The 18,721-nt window shown below is 47.0% G+C and overlaps 6 protein-coding genes across 6 annotated transcripts; 2 read left to right on the top strand and 4 right to left on the bottom strand.

The window, feature by feature from the left end:
• Positions 1-238: 238 nt before the first annotated feature.
• On the bottom strand, positions 239-1,575 carry PAAG_03908 (DUF92 domain-containing protein; the record flags this gene model as incomplete). Its single annotated transcript, XM_015845101.1, has 4 exons — positions 239-520; positions 621-1,020; positions 1,116-1,324; positions 1,390-1,575. The coding sequence occupies 4 exons, from the start codon at positions 1,573-1,575 to the stop codon at positions 239-241; spliced, it is 1,077 nt and encodes a 358-aa protein (XP_015702190.1).
• Positions 1,576-2,040: 465 nt separating this feature from the next.
• Positions 2,041-3,259, top strand: PAAG_03907 (pyruvate formate lyase activating enzyme; the record flags this gene model as incomplete). The annotated part of the gene is made up of 2 exons (XM_015845100.1): positions 2,041-2,484; positions 2,567-3,259. The coding sequence occupies 2 exons, from the start codon at positions 2,041-2,043 to the stop codon at positions 3,257-3,259; spliced, it is 1,137 nt and encodes a 378-aa protein (XP_015702189.1).
• A 1,996-nt stretch (positions 3,260-5,255) lies between these two features.
• PAAG_03906 (hypothetical protein) lies at positions 5,256-6,023 on the top strand (the record flags this gene model as incomplete). Its single annotated transcript, XM_002794267.2, has 1 exon — positions 5,256-6,023. One exon carries the CDS (start codon positions 5,256-5,258, stop codon positions 6,021-6,023), a length of 768 nt encoding a protein of 255 aa, XP_002794313.2.
• A 651-nt stretch (positions 6,024-6,674) lies between these two features.
• On the bottom strand, positions 6,675-11,089 carry PAAG_03905 (DNA-directed RNA polymerase; the record flags this gene model as incomplete). The annotated part of the gene is made up of 3 exons (XM_015845099.1): positions 6,675-6,725; positions 6,833-10,171; positions 10,253-11,089. The coding sequence occupies 3 exons, from the start codon at positions 11,087-11,089 to the stop codon at positions 6,675-6,677; spliced, it is 4,227 nt and encodes a 1,408-aa protein (XP_015702188.1).
• Positions 11,090-11,606: 517 nt separating this feature from the next.
• On the bottom strand, positions 11,607-13,034 carry PAAG_03904 (hypothetical protein; the record flags this gene model as incomplete). Its single annotated transcript, XM_002794265.2, has 4 exons — positions 11,607-11,852; positions 11,955-12,232; positions 12,292-12,891; positions 13,028-13,034. 4 exons carry the CDS (start codon positions 13,032-13,034, stop codon positions 11,607-11,609), a joined length of 1,131 nt encoding a protein of 376 aa, XP_002794311.1.
• Positions 13,035-13,809: 775 nt separating this feature from the next.
• PAAG_03903 (sulfite reductase subunit beta) lies at positions 13,810-18,680 on the bottom strand (the record flags this gene model as incomplete). Its single annotated transcript, XM_002794264.2, has 4 exons — positions 13,810-13,839; positions 13,907-18,310; positions 18,404-18,543; positions 18,650-18,680. 4 exons carry the CDS (start codon positions 18,678-18,680, stop codon positions 13,810-13,812), a joined length of 4,605 nt encoding a protein of 1,534 aa, XP_002794310.1.
• Positions 18,681-18,721: the final 41 nt, after the last annotated feature.

Raw genomic sequence — 18,721 nt, 5'->3', positions numbered from 1 at the left:
AAAACTTTTAGAACGACGTACCAAGGAAGGTAGATATCAGAGAAAGCAAATACAAGGAAGAAGTGAGCGAACAGGAAGAGACACATGAAAAAAACTTTGGATATAATGCTGCCGCGCAGACCAAGACTTTGAATGAATTCTGATAGTCTAGACGTGCAGATAAGTCGAATCACAAAGTCATGGCGTAACGATGTCCCAATCTCTCCAAGCTAGAGACCACACATGATTCCACAAACTGTTACAAAACATACCACGCAACAGCCATCGCGGAGCAGCTCATTATAAATGCCATAAAAATGTTGACTTGGTTGTTATCCAATATATCGTGCCCAGCCTCAATCTTGCGGCTTTCATGCTCCGGGTCAGGGAGCTCTCCAGAACTGAAAGACCGGCGTTCCCTCAGAATGGGCTTGGAGGTTAGGATGTTTGCTATGTCTTCCGCAACACGGATACTGCTTCCTTCCCTGTTGGACGGCTCTTCAAGGCCGGTGATAATTGCTTCTCCTGGGTGTACGAGAACCTAAGACGCAAATGAGTCTCACAATTAAGGGGAGGATATTGGTTTGAATTGGGACGGAAAAAGAAAAAGAAAAGAAAAAAAGAAAAAAAGAAAAATTAACCTTTAGCCCCCCAGCGCTTTCTACAATTTTGCCAGTACGTTTATCAACCACGCTGGCTTGTAGGAGACCTCCCAGAACACTATCCAACACACTCCCTAGCGTGCCCCATATTGTGACAACTAGAATCCAGATGAACTTCTCTCTCAACCCCCAAACTGTGTTGAAACGAGATTTGGGTAAGTTAACTTGGGATTCGGTGGAGCAGAATGGCAGTAACAAGGATGTAACTCCAATGATGAAAGCCCCTAGAACAGCTGCCAGGAATCCTGCTATGGTAACACCGCCATTAGTGCCTGGAGGGACTTTTCGTAAGCTCCATGAGGTAATCAACCTGGGCTGGCTTTTCGAGAGAATCCCAAGTTCACTTGAAAATGTGTCAGCAGCGACAGCAGTGTAGTTCCTTTTTTGTTACGAAATTAGTGAAAAAGTTAACTATATCTACTCCAATCTAATTTTTTTTTTTTTTTTTTTTTAATCTCGAGAGAATAGACTTACGCGACAATCCCAATCATTAAAATATCTCCTCCGGATGGGAAGCAATGGGATTCCACCGGGCCAAGTTGGTACAGCCGTCGGGTATCCAAAAGAATTAATATTGACGCAACAACAGAATTTGCCAGCACCTGAACATGAGTTCGAGGCGCTTCCCCCCCAACAGAACCAGACGAAGAAATAGTCAATCGAGACTTCACATCATGTTTTACCTGAGCATGCCTTAATTAACTATTAACACCTCTCAGAGATAAAACAATAAAGCTTGTAACACTACCTTGGTTACATAGGTTCCGGCCAGGAAGAATGCAACGAGTAGAGCGAATGGCGCGGAGCTCGGATGCATGGCATGAACCACGGCAGTGAGCACAGCAGCAATAATGCCAACCGGCGTAAGGGACCTTCGAGACCACGCTCGATACACTAGAGCCAGGATAGAAGGAACCGCAATTATCGGCTTCATGGCGAGGAATATATCTGAAAGATTTTTGAAGCAAATCACAGCTCGGAAACTTTCAGAGTTCAAAAGGGAGAGAAGGAAAATACCTAGGGATAGATAGATAACTAATTGTCGTGCGCCTCTCCCAATCTAATATCCCGTTAAGCAGAGTGAAAATGGATATAGTTCTTCAACCAATATCTCCGACGGCCACGAAGGGAACAAGAGAATCTCTGGAAGAAACGCATCCGGAGATCTGCAGAATCCTGCTCACCACGGCATTGTTTAGATGCTTTGAACCATTCATCTGTTCTCCGGCGGAACACACCATCAACAATACAGTCACGATGCTTTGTTTCCATTGAACTAGGCTTGATAGAGACTAGCGTACTTCATGGTCCAAGTTGACTTCAGAATTATGACGTAATCTCGATATCCCGAACCAACCCAACCCTGACTCGAAGAACATTCTGAGATGCAACCGAGATTATGTACAATCGATATTGGTGGCATGTCGCACGGGGCCGAGCAGAGCTTGTCGTAATGCCATTGAGACTTGTCTTCTTATCCCCGAATCGTTCAATAGCACGTTCTCCCATCCTTCTCTCCGCGCGCAACTCCCGCTCGGTTCATCTAGCCCCTCCCTATCTCCTTGACGAATATATCCCGCGCTATCAACTCCTCTCGTCGGTTGATGCAGCGATAAAACGCTCTACGGCATATGCACATCTGCGAAACTGTAATTTGTGTCCTCGTCTCTGTGGAGTAAACCGGTATGAGAAGACAGGCTACTGCCTGATACCTGGAGGGACAGTTAAGGTGAACGTCATTGCGCCACATTTCGGAGAAGAGCCATGCATTCAAGGCTCAAGGGGAAGCGGATCTGTTTTCTTCTCGATGTGTAATTTGAGATGCACTTTTTGTCAAAACCATGTTCGTTAAGCCCTGTGCTTTGTGGGATTCGACCGCTTTTTCATGCGCTGAAACCCTTGACTAAGTTTCCACTGCCACACAGGACATTTCTCACCAGCGGAACGGGTTTGACCTGACTCCGGAAGAGCTAGCAGAGTGGATGCTGAAATTACAAGATGTTGGACATGTTCATAATATAAACTTTGTCACGCCAGAACATGTGGTTCCCCAAGTGGTTCTAGCCATCTTAACGGCCGCTGAGATGGGCCTCAAAATACCGATAATCTACAACACCTCATCATTCGACTCTCTAGATTCTCTGGCCCTCCTTGACGGCCTTGTTGATATATATCTTCCAGATTTCAAAGTTTGGAAAACAAGTACTTCCAAGCGGTTGCTGAAGGCAGATAACTACACCGAAACGGCGATGGAGAGCATCAAAGCTATGCATGCCCAGGTCGGGGATTTGAGCTTTACTGCGGATGGGATCGCGAAACGTGGAGTGTTGGTTCGGCATCTAGTAATGCCTGGGAAAGAAGATGAAGGACAGGAGATTGTGCGTTGGTTGGCAGAGAATGTTTCAAAGGATTTATACATTCATATTATGGAACAGTATCATCCTGATGCGCACGTAGGTAAGAAGCGCCGAGGCAAATCTGGTGCTGAAGAGGTTCGGTATGCGGATATCAATCGTGCAATCAATGAGAGAGAGCTTGGTGCTGTCACCAGTGCAGCGAGAGATGCGGGATTATGGCGATTATGTGAGGCAGCAGAGCATGGAGGCTTCCATCTGTAACGGCTGCAACATATTTCAGGCCTCAGTTGAAAGGTCTCGACAACATCTTTGGATGGGGATCAACCAGGGCGTTTAAAATAAACAGTTTTCGTTTTCGTCATATGGGGTGTCATTAACCCGTGCTGTTCCATTCCTGACAATGTTATGGTCGGTCATACGAACGTTGCAGGGGACTCCAAGAGGCATGAGAGGAGTGAAATGCTACGAAATGGTCATCTCGACTTTTTGTGGTTAGTGGTAAAGGTCCCATTCGCCATCATCTGATAGGAAGTGGTTCTGGCTTTCGACTCAAAATGCGAGCCCCAGTTGTCCAAGGGGCGATCATGCCCAAGGTCGAGGTTGGAAATAGATATTTCTGACGTGGCATCAAAGCACACGGCAGACCTCGCTGGCAAAATCTCACTCGCCAGCCATTGGAAAAGTTAGGTCTTCGATTTGGATTAATCCTTCCCGCATAGTTGATTCGACGTGTGTTGAAATAAACCAAGCAATGTTCCACAGAATGTGGGATGACGTCTAGATGACCTAAAGCTATCTGCCTGATGTCTTATATTTTGATGGATTAGACTTGAGGTTAGGCAGCCCGCGACACATCCCATCCCGGGTTATCACACCTGGTTTCTCTGGCAATTGCCAAAGTATATTAAAATATCTGTGTCAAGTACAGTAGCGAGAGGAAGGTGATCTGGAATGGAACGGAGAAGTATGATAAAGTCTCCTCTGATACAACTAACGTGTAATGTAGAAATAGCTGGCCGCGATATTTTGAAATAGGATCTATGGTTGCCGTCATCCACAACCGATTTAGAACCGGATGGATGGGTTATGTATTATGAAAAGAGTCAGATAGAGTAGAAGAATAGAAATTAACACCTGCAACCCAGTTAAGAGTTGTGGAACAATGGCAACGCATGTCCGGTGCAAAGGAAAAAGAAGCACCTCCTCCCAAAACTACACCCTAGACCGCGAAGCAAGGAAAACAGGGTATATAAAATATATTGACGAGACAACAGTAGATCCAGAAGACGCACAGTGGGCCTGAGTGGTGAAGGAAATAATATCATTCTCCAAGTAGTTTTGGGGCAAATGTCTTGTGGCTCGAAAGCATCAACTAATTACAGACAGACAGACCGCTAGCCACCCAGTCCCATTTGCAGTCCACAGTTAATAATGCAGTGATAAAACCTCCCTCCGCCGTCGCTTCTGCTCTTCAACATCTTTGGGAATTTCGGACTTTTCCCACGAACCTGTTCAGGAGCAGAGCACAGGATTTTGGTTAACAATCGGTTATATTCAGAACCAGGCATGAAGCATGTGGTACACGGTGTACACGATGTCGAGGCGGGTTCATATACCAAAATACAGTCAAATAAAAGAATCTTTCAATTCTCAATCCTGCCAAGTAAAATATCATATATCTAGAGAGTGAGAGCGTTTTGAGCGGCTATGTTCTGTGGCAGTGCCGTTGTGCCTTTTCTCTCTTTTCTCTCTTTTCTCTCTTTGCTTCCCCTCCCTCCATCGTGTCGAGTCTAAATGAGTGGGAGGGTAATCAAATTATTACTGTCAACGGGAGAGGGGCTCATTTACCTCCTGTTTTAGCAGTAAATTCTCCTTCGATTTCAACATTCACCTCCCAGTGACGGCCTCGGGCGTTAGAGCGATCACTTTGAGAGGTGCCGGGATAAGTAGGAAGATGGGTGCATCCATTGATTGCATCCTATCTATCTATCCATGGATGAGTAAAATATCCGGCTATTATTTCATGGCTTCAAACGAGAGCAGTAATAATAGTCTTTTTTCACCCTCAACATCTTTCGACCCCACCTTCAATTCTTAATGGACAATTAATTACCGTCGATTGTTCCATTGAACCAGTCCCATTGGAATATTTAGTTAATAACCTATCAGAGCCTGCATGTCAGGAATAAAAGCTAATCTCAAAATCCAGAATCTCAAACCCCCCCCCCCCCCCCCCCCCATCTCTCTCCATCGCATAATGTCCAGTAACCCTAACGGCACATACGCCAACTTCATCAACACCGTGCAAGTCCCGCAAGAGGACATCGATTTCTTTTCGTGTCTCCCATGCGCCAAGCCATACCTCCACAACCCAGACATCTACCGCATCATCCCGTTTCTTCCCCGCTTTGATAAAGGGGAAGACACCACGGACAGATTCTTCAGCAATGTTATAAACTCCCCGGAGACAATCCCGCGGATGATCGCTGTGATCCGCAGGCCAGAATTGAATTTAAACCCCATGGCATTAGCCGCCATTAAGCCGGGTGATAACAGTGAGAAACCACTCACAGCAGCAGCAGCAGCAACAGCAGCAGCAACAGCAGCAGCAGCAGCAACAACATCAGGACAACAACCATCTGCTGCTGCAGAGCCGGACTTCCTCCTCTTCGTACAGCTGGGACCTTCTCTAAGTGGGTTCCGCGACACTGTTCATGGTGGCATCTTAGCCACGCTTCTTGATGAAACGCTCAGTAACTGTGTGGAAGGGTTCCGGCAAGATATGACTGTGGTTGGGACGCACGAGAGGCCCCGTCTGTACACAGCCAATTTGCAGATTTCTTATCGGCAGCCTGTGGCGACCCCAGGAGTGATTATTGTTAAGGCGTGGTTGAAGGGAGTTGAGGGCAGGAAGTGGTTCTTGGAGGGACACGTAGTTGGGGAGGATGGGCGGGTCCGAGCCGAGGCGAAGTCACTGTGGGTTATGGAAAGGACAGGAAGAGGGAAAGATGCTGCCGTATTATAGGCAGAGAGATGGTTCCGTGACAATAGTGATGGTATATAATTAGGTCGAATATGACAACGAAATGGTGTGCATGTAAATAGAACGTGAAATAGATTGGGAAGCTGGACAAGTTTATCGTAGAAATATCACACACACCAATAGACATCGTTCGCTGCATATGCTTTATACGAATACACCCAACACCAAAGCCGGAAGAGCTAAGAGAGCGTAATACTAACATAATACAAGGTCCACGTTCCGCCAGTGAGAAGGTGGACAATAGTATATCCTGACCAACCAGTTAAGAGTGGAAAAAAAAAAAAAAAAAAAAAAATCTATGTACACCTAAGAAAATGAACCTCACCCACCCTCATACAATAACAAAGGGGAAGGAGATTTCCAAAAGATGACAAAACGATTTCAAGAACATTAGGATGAGTCACAAGGAAGAGTAGATAAAATAGTGAAAAAAAATTTCGCTGGCCGCCATAAACACCGAACGGAATGTCATTGGATGGTGCATTATCGAAAACGAAAAGACTACTGATATATGCATGTTGGAGTGAGATGACGATCCGTCCCCTCTGCATATTTTGCTTTTTTTCCCATCCAAGTATAAAGAAACACACAAGGCATATCGAAAACAAAATGTATATATAACCGAAGATCGGATTAAGAGAAGAAATATTCGCTGCTTTTCAACCTCTTAACATCGAACTCACCCTGTGTAACGAAGAAAAGAGTCCAGTTAGTAAACAAAAGCCAGAGAGAGTAAGAAGAGAGCGGGTATCTAAAAAGGGAGTCTTAAGTAAACTAAGACGGATGCTTACCTTCGCGGGAACAGGACGGAAAGTTAACGGTAACCAAACCCAGGTTGGGGAGCGCTTATAAGAGCTCGTCTTTTTTGCCTTTAGGTTTTGCGGATCCTGCGTTTCGCAAGGCTCTTCCAGCTTCTCAGACTCCTCCGTCGAGAGTTCAGTAGGTTTGTTAGGCACCTGAACGGCATCAACATCAAACAAATCGTCAATGTCCGGTTCCTCAAGTTCATCCAACAGGCCTTCTGCAGTTGCAAGTTGACCTCGGTCGGACTTCCCGGACTCGTCGGTCGGGACTTGACCGATACCAGCTACACCGAGGGATTGCAACGCGACAAGCGACGACTCCGCATCCTCAAACTTCGCAAAGATGGATCCAGCAGTGACCATTTCACGTCCCTCAGCCTGCAACTCAGGGTCCTCCGAACAAAGAAGCTTGATTCGCTTATACTCATTAACTAGTTCGCCCAATTGCGCTCCTTTCCCTCTTTTCGCTTTGTTGGCTCTGCGCCATTTGGATATCTCTTTGGCCACTCTTGTGCTAGACTGGATTTGAGCTAGATACATGTGATTTGCATATCTTGTTTTAAATTCGGATGCAAGCCTCTGCACGATATCTTCGGAGTGCATTAAAATGAAGGCATCACGCAGCACTCGGTTCATCGTATCGACATCCGCTGCGTGGGTCCAGAAAGAGTCATGAACGGCAGAGAAGGAAAGGCCAAGTTCATCGCACTTGACCGCTGAAAGAAACATGTGAGTTGCATCGAGGGAGTGGACAAAATTTGGAGGGAAGGCTTGTAATTGTTTCCGCTTGTTGATAACGTCACTGGCCTGAGGGTTGCGGATGCTGAGCTGTTGCAAATCGCTGTATACTCTAACACAGGCGGCGTCCCTGTAGGGCTGGGCAACTGGAAGTTTTAGCGGGGTCGTCCAAACAACTGTGGATTTAAAGTGCGCTTTGGGATTCTTGATAGCTTTGGCCAACTTTTTTGAACCTCTGAAATTCCCAGCCACCTCGAGACCCTTTCCGTCTGACAAAGTCTCGATCTGCTCTGGGCTTAAAGACTGGCTGATGCGATTAGCGCAATCACCAAGCCAAAATTGGATGTTGTGAGCTCCAGTAAACATGGAACCCAATGCAGCAAAAATTTTTCGTGCAATATACGTGGCATATTGGCCAACAACCCCAGAGTGAAAGAGTTCAGGATAGTGATCCAATAACTGCTTTCGTACTTGTCGAATTGCACCCAGGAAGGTGACGCCGTAAACGTTGGTCATGACTGTTTGCTTGACGATTTTCCTGGTTATTTTATTTTCAAGGAGTTTGGCAGTCTCGTTTCCGTCTGCAGCATCCTTTTGAATGGATGCTTTGACATGCTCGGCCACACCAGTATAGATATCGGAGGGGCGATCAGAAGGTTCCAGGTTCACCTGTTGGGCACCTATAATGTCTCCTCCCAAAGCAGCATAATGTTGAAGACCATTGCAAGAACCATCCTGATGAACAGGCAAGTGAGACACAAACTTGGTTGGGTCTTCAAGTTGCATAGCATTTGTCAATTCAATACATGCTGCAAGGCACTGAAACGGGTCTGCAGCATCGACCCACCACTTCTTGCCCTTTAGACCGTTTATGGCTGAGTCCCGGATATCTTCGAGATGGTCCATTGAAAACTGTTCTCGTTCCTGGAAGCTCGCTTTATCGAATCCAAAAACATTGGCAAGATGGATCTTCAACCACCTCAGGCCACTTGTGCCCAATTCGCGGCCTTTGCTGAACAAAAGAAGACCACGGCAATGATCGGCACCCATTTGGTTAAAGTAGGGTGGCATGGGATATGCACGCCCTCGGAAATCCAGGTTATGGGGAAGATAGAAGGTTTCATTTCTATATGCACGCGCAATTTCTAACTGGAAGTTCTGGAAGCATCGTTGTGAATGGTAACTTGAACGGGTGTTTGCGGCATGCATTTTCGCACGATAGTAATCTATAAGAGCATCTCGATCTTCGGTGTTAGGCCTTTCTGGTTCAGGAATGTCAGGAGTTTCAGGAGCAAGGTTAGCAATTTCTTCGCCAGAATTCCAGGCCTCAAGCATTACTTCTAATACTCCTCGGTTAACTTTCCAGCCTGTCTTCCCTAAAACGGTTAATCCAGCGAATACTGTATCTAGGTCTCCACGTGCGGCAGCGGTTTCTACGTAACTCAACTGAGATACATCTCCTTCTTTGACACGCAAGACAGGGGATGGAGATTCAAGAAATCCGCCGTTTCGAGCGCTGGTCCAGGGACGTGGGGGGCAGACCATGGGCAAGTGTTTCGCCAACAAGTCTCCAAGGGGTTCTCGACGTAATTTCTCCACGATGCGATCATGAGCATGCACATAGCCAACTCTGAAGCCACGTTCCAACTGGTAAACCCGCCTGAAGGCCATCTGATCAGATCTCTTTGTCTTATTTGTCTTTGGATCGTTTGAAAACACCGGCACAGTTGCGGACGACAGCAACATTAACGCAAGGCAAGCGCCAATTTTGGCTTGAACAATCGGTGACCACTCAACAGGCCTCTGGCTCTGCTCGAATCTCGCGATTAATCGCTTCCATTGAACCTGGGCTTTTCGTGTACCTTTGTGAACAAGTTTATCGATGAATTTCGAGGTTCTCCCATTACTTCTAGACTTATTTTCCAACTCGCGAAGCTGCATAGCCATGAACTCGTCATGGATCGACTTCCCCAAGTACATCACGAGGATCGTTAATTTAACGCCTTTATCCACGCCATTCTTATTAAGCGCATTAAACGTGCTGAGAATGGTTAGCGCAGCCAGTTTGTCCATTTTAATTGCCCTTAGATATGGAGATATTTCCACGCGTTTAGCATCCTCTGGTAGCATTCGTGTCTTTCGTTCCGATTCCTCAATACGTTCCAGCTCCTCTGTAATCTTTGACATAAGCTGGGTATGCCAATCGTACAACAGAGCGCCCATTGGTTTGCCGGGAACAGGATTGACCCCTACCTTGCGTAGATTCTCGCTTTCTTTATGCCAGCGGGCGATAGCAGATTCGACGCAGTCCGATTCAAGACGACGCTGCCTCATTTCAGCGTATACCAAGTCTTGTTCCTCTGGGGAACCAGGCAGATCGGATGGTCGAGGAAGGGATTGTTGTGGATCAAAAATAGATAATGTCTCCTTAAGAGAGCTAAGACCCAGACCCTTTTGATTGGCAGAGAGAACAAAGGGCAAATCATCGGGCATGTGTAATTTTGGATTGACTTTGGAAAAGTCTTCACCTGGCTCGATGTCAGATTCGTAGGACACAGTTGGATCACCATCGGCAGTCTCGGAACATATCTATTGAAGATGGGCCGTTAGCAATTAGAAATACAAAGGCAGAAAGAATCTGCAATGTCATCAAAGAGTCGCAAATCATACCTCCGAAAGAAGACCTAAGTCCGCTTCTGATAGAATAGGAAGACCCAACACCTCTTCTTCAATCTCTGCATCCTTTGCAAGATTCCAATATCTCCTCACGGTACGCTTCTGCTTGTTTTCAAATAACATGCGCAGCGCCATCTTAATCATCAATGCATATGTCGCGGCATCCGGCTCCGCATAGGCATACTTCATGTCGACTTCAAACCATTTCTGGGCCCACCACACCATCCCGTAGCGTCGGTGAACAATCATATGCGATATCATCGAGCGTAAATATTTATTATGAAGATCAAGCACCTCAGGTGTCCCGTAACCAATTATCTTTGCAACGCGATGAATCAAAATCTCAGAGCGTTTGAACATGGCTGCGGAAAGGCTGACATCGATGTTGGCAAGCATCTCGCTTAGCTCGCCGCCAATGCCTTTGGATCTTCTAAGCGCAGGTGGCTGGCTGAATAGAAAATCTTTCCGAATGATGAGAGATGAAGTGTCCATGTCGTCCGGGTCGGGATAAGGCAACCGCTCGTTCCATGGTGAATTGGAAACAGGAGACAAATGAGGAGGTGAATGAATCTCCGCATGGCCATATGGGAGGTTTCCGAAGGGAATATTGGCGTCTGATGTCGCCGTCGCTAATGACCGGGTTGACCGCAAAGACACGCTATTAGGGGCCTCGAATGTAGGAATAATTGGCGGTCTGTAAACGGTTCGAATCCGGCTCGATTGAGCTCGCAGTCTTGGAGACGTTGCAGACAGCCATGGCGAAGACAGTTGTTCATATGATCGACCGAATCCGTGAAGGGTTTGTCTGCGTTGGGCAGCTCGACACAACATGCTTGCGAGGAGATAGAAGGACTCTTGAGTACAACAGTAGACAACTTAAAAAGGATGGAGCGAAAGAAGAGAATAACATGGACACAAAGAAAGAAGAAAAGGAGAGAGAGAGAGAGAGAGAGAGAGAGAGAGGAAATAAGATAATTGAGAAGCTCCTCCTCTCTGTCTTGAAAAGAGAGCGTAAAAACTCGTTGCGAGCAGGTAAAAAGTAATTGACGTTCGAATGAAAATCGACAGAAAATTTCTTTGACATTTTTTTTCAAGATCGCCAAGATACGCGGATAATAGTTATTCCGATAGGAGAACGAGAGTCACGTTATGCTTGATCAGGTGATTAGCATCGAACAATGAGCTGTGTAAGGGGCAAATTGCCGTTGGACATAATGTCAAACAATAAACAATTACGAAGGATATAATAATACGTTATTTGACACAGTAGTTGGGTATAATTCTATCAGATGGTCCAATAGCACACACAAATAAATAGTAGACATCACCAATTGGCGGAAATCATGATCTAAACATCAACTCTGTCACTCCGGCTGGTCTTCTCCTCCGACCTCCCGAGGACATCAGACGGCCTCCGCGCCTTTCTGCGCAGTTTCATTGCCCACCCAGCCATCTCCGGGTTGATCGGGTCTATCCTCGGCGCACTCATACCATCAATGTAGTCTTCGGGACTAATTGCGGACTGCAGCAGTGGCGGCTCATCCAGCGATTGATTAAACATATATTCCTCGTACTTATCCCAGGAACGTTGATCCTAAAGAAATTGGGCAAAGATCAGAGGTTAGCAAGATAATTTCCAATAAGATATATATGTGTGTGGGTGTGTGGGTGTGCGTGTGCGTGCGTTTTTGCGTACATTCTCATCAATCCATGCATATTTCTGCCACTTTTCATCTTGCATCATTTGAAGCAGGTTATTATTACTTGCAAGGTTCCCCGTCTCAGGCTCAGCAGATTTGACCTTCATATCAATGGCACGAGCTTCCGTCTGCGCAGCACGAGCGCCGCCTTCTTCGTCAGCATCACGTTTGCTTTTCCCCTTAGTCCGCGCAGCGACCTCATCGAATGCGTCAATATGGTGAAGTTGTGGGCGGAGCTGGACCACTGCAGATAGAGGCGCTAGGTGTAATTCATCTAAAATCATGCAAATTAGTAAACAGACACCCAGGGAGAAAGTAACAGGGAACATATACTATCTCTAAAAGCACCCAGCATGTAAACCGGGTCCCCATCGACAGGTTCCTTAATCCTTCCCCCCAGCGTCTGCGTCGTCATAATTACTCCGGCCTTCTCATCCTCATAACCCACCATTTCCTCATCGTCACCCGCTAAAATCGTTTCTCTCTTTCTGCCTGTCGTTATCTCGTCCTCCCTATCCTCAACGCCCGCGACACCAGTACCACCCTCCTTCGATCTGGCACCGGTATTAAATCCACCCGCCAGCCCCATCGTCCCACCCTCAGCAATGACCCTACTCTGCCTCAACGCATTACCATACTTAAGGCCCTTCTTCTCGTCATAATTGACATGGGTGTTAATGGGTATGTCGACCTCGACTAAGCCAGCGCGCGGCTTCAGACGCAACTCCGTCGGCCTTTGCTGGGTTGTGTCGTTATATGGCTGGGTGGGTTGGCGGTCTGGGTATTGGAGGAGGAAGCGCCGGATTTGCGAGTCTGTGATGTAGATGTCATAGGAGGCTATTGTGGGGTCGTTGGTAGAAGGGGTAGTTGCGTTTGTTTCCTTGGTGGTTGTGGAGGTCGAGACTGATATATGAGGGGTAGGGTCGGCGGTGGCTGCGAAACATGTTAGTTTAGCACTTGTGGAATTTGCAAGGGGGGAAGAAATAAAATTCGTGTCTTTGTTTTCCATATGTTGTTGTCTCTTCTTATGTTCTAGGGTAGATGATTGAGGAGCTATGATTTGACTCACCAGACATGGTCAAATGTTACCGGAGAAAATGGGGCGGTATGTGTACAGGGGATGAAGGGGTGGTGATCACAACTTAGTCATTGAAAATACAAATTTGTAGATCATCGGACTAGCCAAATGTAATATATATGATTATTTGAAAACTTGATCGTAGAGCATGAAAGTGGGCGTGGCGGCGTTGATATTCCACAATCTGCTGTTCTTTCACTAAGATGTTGCGGGCGCAAAAATAAAATAAAAGCCGGCTTTAGGTCCAAGCTCCCCAAAACCCTGAGAGTTGATGGTTGCAGCACCGAGAAGATAGTTAATTAAGCCACTGAGCAGTTCACATACACAGCTACAAACTCTGTAGAGGATTTTATTAGATACAAATGTTAATGTTAACGTCTAAGAGAAAATCAAATCATATATTCTGAAAGAAGTCTAAATTATATATCTGAGAAGATTTATTTACACAATGTGAAAACAGTCAAAGAACACATTGAAATGAGCAAATGAGCAAGTAAGACGTAAAACAAAATCGATTTAACATCTTCAAATTTCATGAGGATGAGAAAATGCATGGAGTGTTGGGATATATATAGTCGAGTCTATATGTGCACGTCAAAATGCAGATGTATGGAGTAGAATCATTGCAAAAGGAGGTTAAGGAAAAACCACAAATTTGTCTTGATAAGCTACACAACACAGATAGGATCGGACACACGTTGAAGCGCTTCAACATATGGAGAAAAAGATTTACGCATGAACAGAAAGCAGAGATGGAACATATATAATTTCAATCACTCCTCGTCTTCATCATCTTCCGCAACCTATATCAAACCCTTGTCAGTAAAAAATGTATAGCAAATTTCAAAACTTTTAAAATCTTCAACTCACATCGTCATGGAACGTCTTCCCCTCCGTCGTCTCCTTGATGATGCCAGCCCGAATACACCAATCGCCAAACCTTTCCAGTTCACCACCCTCAACAGCCGCCGCCCGCCGCTCAAGCGAATACCGCTTCAGCAGATGCTTCATGATCTCCAAAATCTCCTCCTCCATAATTGATGCACGATACAACTTATTCAGCCGCTGCCCATGATACCCTCCGCCCAGATACATATTGTAAGCACCATACGCCTTGCCCACAAACGCCACCTCCGCCAGCCAGGGGCGCGCACACCCATTCGGACAACCCGTCATACGCATGACAATGCTCTCCTTCGCCAGGCCGTTCTCCTCAAGACAGCTTTCGAGTTTATCGATGAGGATGGGTAGGTAGCGTTCTGACTCGGCCATGGCCAGGCCGCAGGTGGGGAACGCGACGCAGGCGGACGAAGAGAGTCGCAAACCCGAAAAGGTGATGTTGTCCAGTTTGTAATCGGCCATAACCATTTTAATGGCTGGGAGATCTGCGTCATCGATGTTGGAGATTATCAGGTGCTGGTTTCCGGTGAGGCGGAACTCGCCTCTACCCAGCTCAGCGAGTTTGCGGAGCCCAGTGCGCATGGCGAAGGAGGCGGTGTCCTCGATACGGCCGTTTTCGATGAAGAAGGTGAAATGGTTTAGACCAATTTCGTCCTTTTGCCAGCCGAAGGTGTCGATGTTGGAGGCGAATTTGAAGAGTCGGGGCTCGGCAAAGCGGAGGCCAGTGGGGAGTAGGTTTTCAACTTTATTCTTGAAGATATCCACACCCATGTCATCGATTGTGTACTTTAGGCGGGCGTGTTTTCGGTTTTGGCGGTCGCCATGGTCGCGCTGGACGAGCATGATTTTCTCGCAGACGATGTGAGCTTGGTCAGCAGGTATGTACCCAAACATGCTTCCCGTCCGTGGATATGTCTTTTTGTTATTGTGTGTCATTCCCATACCGCCTCCAGCGAGAATGTTGAATCCTTCCAAGTGGCCATCGGAGCCCTTGATGGCGATCAATCCAATATCGTGTGCGTAGACGTCTGTGTCATTGTGTGGTGGGATAGCAATGGTAATTTTAAATTTTCGAGGGAGGTAAGAAGGTCCGTAGAGGGGTTCGTGGTCGACAACAGCGTTACCGGCAACCTGGACTTTGTTATCATTCTCGTCCTTGAGCCAGATTTCGTGATAAGCAGTTGTTGAGGGTAGTAAATGGTCACTGATGCGTTTGGAAACAGCGTGGACTTCCTTGTGATAATATGACAGCTCGGGAAGACTGCTGCACATAACGTTCCGGTTTACATCGCCGCAAGCGGCAATAGTCGTCATAAGGGCCTGGTTGATAACTCGCATGGCAGATCTCAGTTTTCCCTTGACGACACCGTGAAATTGGAAAGTTTGACGGGTTGTGAGCTTCATCGTCTCATTGCCATGGGCGCTGCTAATGGCATCCATTTGTAACCATTGCTTTGGGGATGCAACACCACCAGGTAACCTGCATCGAATCATGAAGGAGTATGCAGGCTCAAGCCCCTGAGCCTTACGCGCATCCCTCACGTCACGGTCATCTTGCATGTACGTACCATGGAATTTTGTGAGCTGCTGGTCGGATGCGGAAATTGCTCCAGTCGATTCATCGAGCAGACCTTTTGCGATAGTACCTCGCAGGTAGTTGGACTGTATCTTGATATCCTCGTTGGTCAATGGAGGTGGTTCCTCTGGTAGACCCTCGACCTTATCCACGCCCAATGCCCGCCACAGTCTTGGCTCCCATTTCTGATAGCCTGTTTGGTAACCGTCGGGATCTTGGTCATCTCCTAGTCCAATATCGGTCAATTTTTTACCACCAAGGAAAGCTACACGAGAGTCAAGATCCTTGCCGGGTTTGTTATAGTAGATCTTGTCCTCTTTTCTAGGCCAGTAGTGGCTGTCTCCTAAGGCGAAAACAGAGTAGTGGATGGAGGAGAGATCGAGATCTCCAGAGTTTTTAATGACCTCCCACAGCGAACGGCCATTCTGGGGAAATTCACCCTGACCGGCTGTGCTGGTGATGAACACCACATTTTCTTCAGTGGCGAGATCCTCAACAGGGTAATCATCCATGGCCATAACCATAGTTTTCAGACGACGGGCCTTTCCACGATTACCCAACCTCTTTGCTAGGTTCTCGCTATTGCCGTTGTCAGATGCGAACAAGATAGTGAGAGGTGCACCAAAGAGACCCTCAAGGAGCTTGTTGTACGAATCCTTGGCTGCACGCTTTTGCAGTGCCCGAACCTCCGTCCCATATGACTCCGACAAGTTAGCCGTGAACTGAGGCTGTCGCCTCATGAGCTGGGTGAGGTGATTGTCGCGTCGCAGGAACTCTTCCAATTCTCTCTTGATCCTCTCTGAGTCGAGAGAAAAATTGGGTTCACCCTTCTCAGCATTATTCGGATTCCATCTATAAAGAGGCCAGTACCCCAAATCGACAGCCTTCTTAGTCTCTTGGAGAATGGCAAGGGGTGATTCGCCGTCCTTGTTGTAAGGCAGATAGGCGAGAACAACAGATGGTCCATCGAATTGATCCGCCTCTGCCATTGCCTGCAGAACCTGGGTATATGAGCTGTACACAGCGACGGATGCGACGTAGGCATTGCCAAAGTTCATGGCATAAAGGCTAATATCCTTCTTTCTCCGTGTTGCATCAGCAGCAATGCGCTCAGAGTAAGGTTGCGAGTCGATAATCAGCATTTTAACATTAACACCTGATGCGAGGACATGGTGAACACCGGAATTTCCCAGATCGTAAGCCCATTCATCGGACCCAATAAGCCACTGCGACTCCTTCGTGAAGAAATGTTTTGATTGGAGCAGCTTCTTTGCCAGGGATGATCCATCACCAGTTAGTCGTGAGATGACATCAGCGGAAAGGCTGTTTGCCTTGACCGGATCTGAGGCATTCAGCGCCCATCGCGAAAGCCAATTCTTGGGAATATCAGTTGTAAACTCGTTTGATTTGACAGCTTCAGTAACCTCACGAACAAAACGCTCGCGGCCTTCGATGCGAGCAATTAGTGAACCGAAACCGTACTCGGGGCTTGATGCAATTGTGCTAGAGATACTCCCATTCTGTGCGCCAAGCTGATTGGCAACATAAAGGCGAGTGCTAAATAACTGGTTCAAAATTTTCATGTATGCATTTTCAGCATCTGGCTGCTTCGGGGCAATAGTAGGCGAAAGTTCCTCTGGCATCTTCTCGCTACCAATTTGAAGATTCTGAATTGGTGAATCGGCTGAAAGGTTCTGCAAGACACCGCGGAGCGCTTGGCGGGATGTCGAAGGTTCTACATACTCCAGTCTGTAACCGACCAGTTGGGGCATTTGTTCCCCATCAGTCGGTTGGGATAAGCTAGACAACAAGTCTAGGAATGTGGGTCCCCATCGCGTAGTCTTCCGCACCTGCTCCAGAACCGCAATGCGCTTAAGAGACTTAGGGATGGCTTGCGATATCTGGCGTCCGGCCCAAGGACGGTACAGACGAGCGGTAATAATTCCAACATTGGCAAAATCGGCCGCACTGCTAGGGTTCTCAAGGACATCAACGAAAACACCCGTAGAGCCGAAAATAAAGATAGCAGACTTTGCGTTTTCCGGTCCAGTATATTCAATGGGGTGGTAGTTACGTCCACCTTTCTTCGCCAGAGCATCCCAGATTCTAGTGGTGATGTGGAAGATATCCACGGCTTCCAAGGGTCGAACAGTTACTGGATCAACCGTGGTAGCTGACGAGCTCTCTGGTGCACCATCAGAGCCGCTATCACTATGAGAGGAGACGACAGAGGAAGTCTGGTTGGAGGAAGTTTTCGATGGGAGTGAGATCTGGGAGGCAGATAATGGGGGATGGCCATCACTGCCATTTGCCACATCTTCCTCCACGACTGTAGTGATACGGCCTGAGTTTGCATAGAGTGTATGCGGGGCATCAGAAGGCACTTGCGCCAGCTGAACATCGTTCAAGTTTAAAATATTTTTCACTAATTCTGGATCCTCCGTAGCAATTCGGTTATCATCCCGGGAATTGGCTGCGTCAAAGAAATGGATGACACCTGTTCTTGACTTTGCCGCAAGGGCATGGGCAGTCAGCGCAATATCCTGTGCTTCTTGTAGCGTTTCCGAATGCAAGAATGAGAATCCGCATTGGCGGATGGAACTGATAGCTGAATAATCAGCAAAGGAGGCGGGTTCCAGAGAAACATGAATGACAATGGGGTAGTTTGCCAGTCTATATAGATATGGTATAGATGAAAGAAGAACGGAGGAAGAAGTAGTTATGGCAACTCGGTGGCCTGATTTCAGAGGTTGAAAAGCGGAGAGCAGAGGGTCCTCATTCTGGCGGAGGGTGCGGACCTGAAATCGGAATAGTCAGATTTAATGTCTTGAAAGACATTTTTTGGATTTTTTTTTTTTTGAAACAAAAAGCCAATTCTAGGATACCCATACCTCCGGGACGCTCTGCGAGACTATTCCTTGCACTTTGCTGTCGGAGAGGAGGCGGAGTTGCTTGGAGAAGAGCGAGTTGGTTTGCAGAGATGGCTGAACTGACAATACGAGTTCGCTTGAGAGGTATGCGATCCTGGCCACTGTGCAAATTGAAACGATAATTTAGCATAAAAACCTCACAAATGAACAACAAACGGTAAAGCACCTTATTTCTATATATATATAAAAGGATGAGTGTTAACATACCTGCCTCTCCTGCTGTTGATACCGAACCCATGGCGGCGGAATTGCGGGGGAGGTTGATATATAACCAACTAG

This window comes from Paracoccidioides lutzii (assembly GCF_000150705.2).
Source record: "Paracoccidioides lutzii Pb01 unplaced genomic scaffold supercont2.9, whole genome shotgun sequence".
Lineage (NCBI taxonomy): Eukaryota > Fungi > Ascomycota > Eurotiomycetes > Onygenales > Ajellomycetaceae > Paracoccidioides > Paracoccidioides lutzii.
This window is presented reverse-complemented; position numbering and strand designations above follow the sequence as displayed.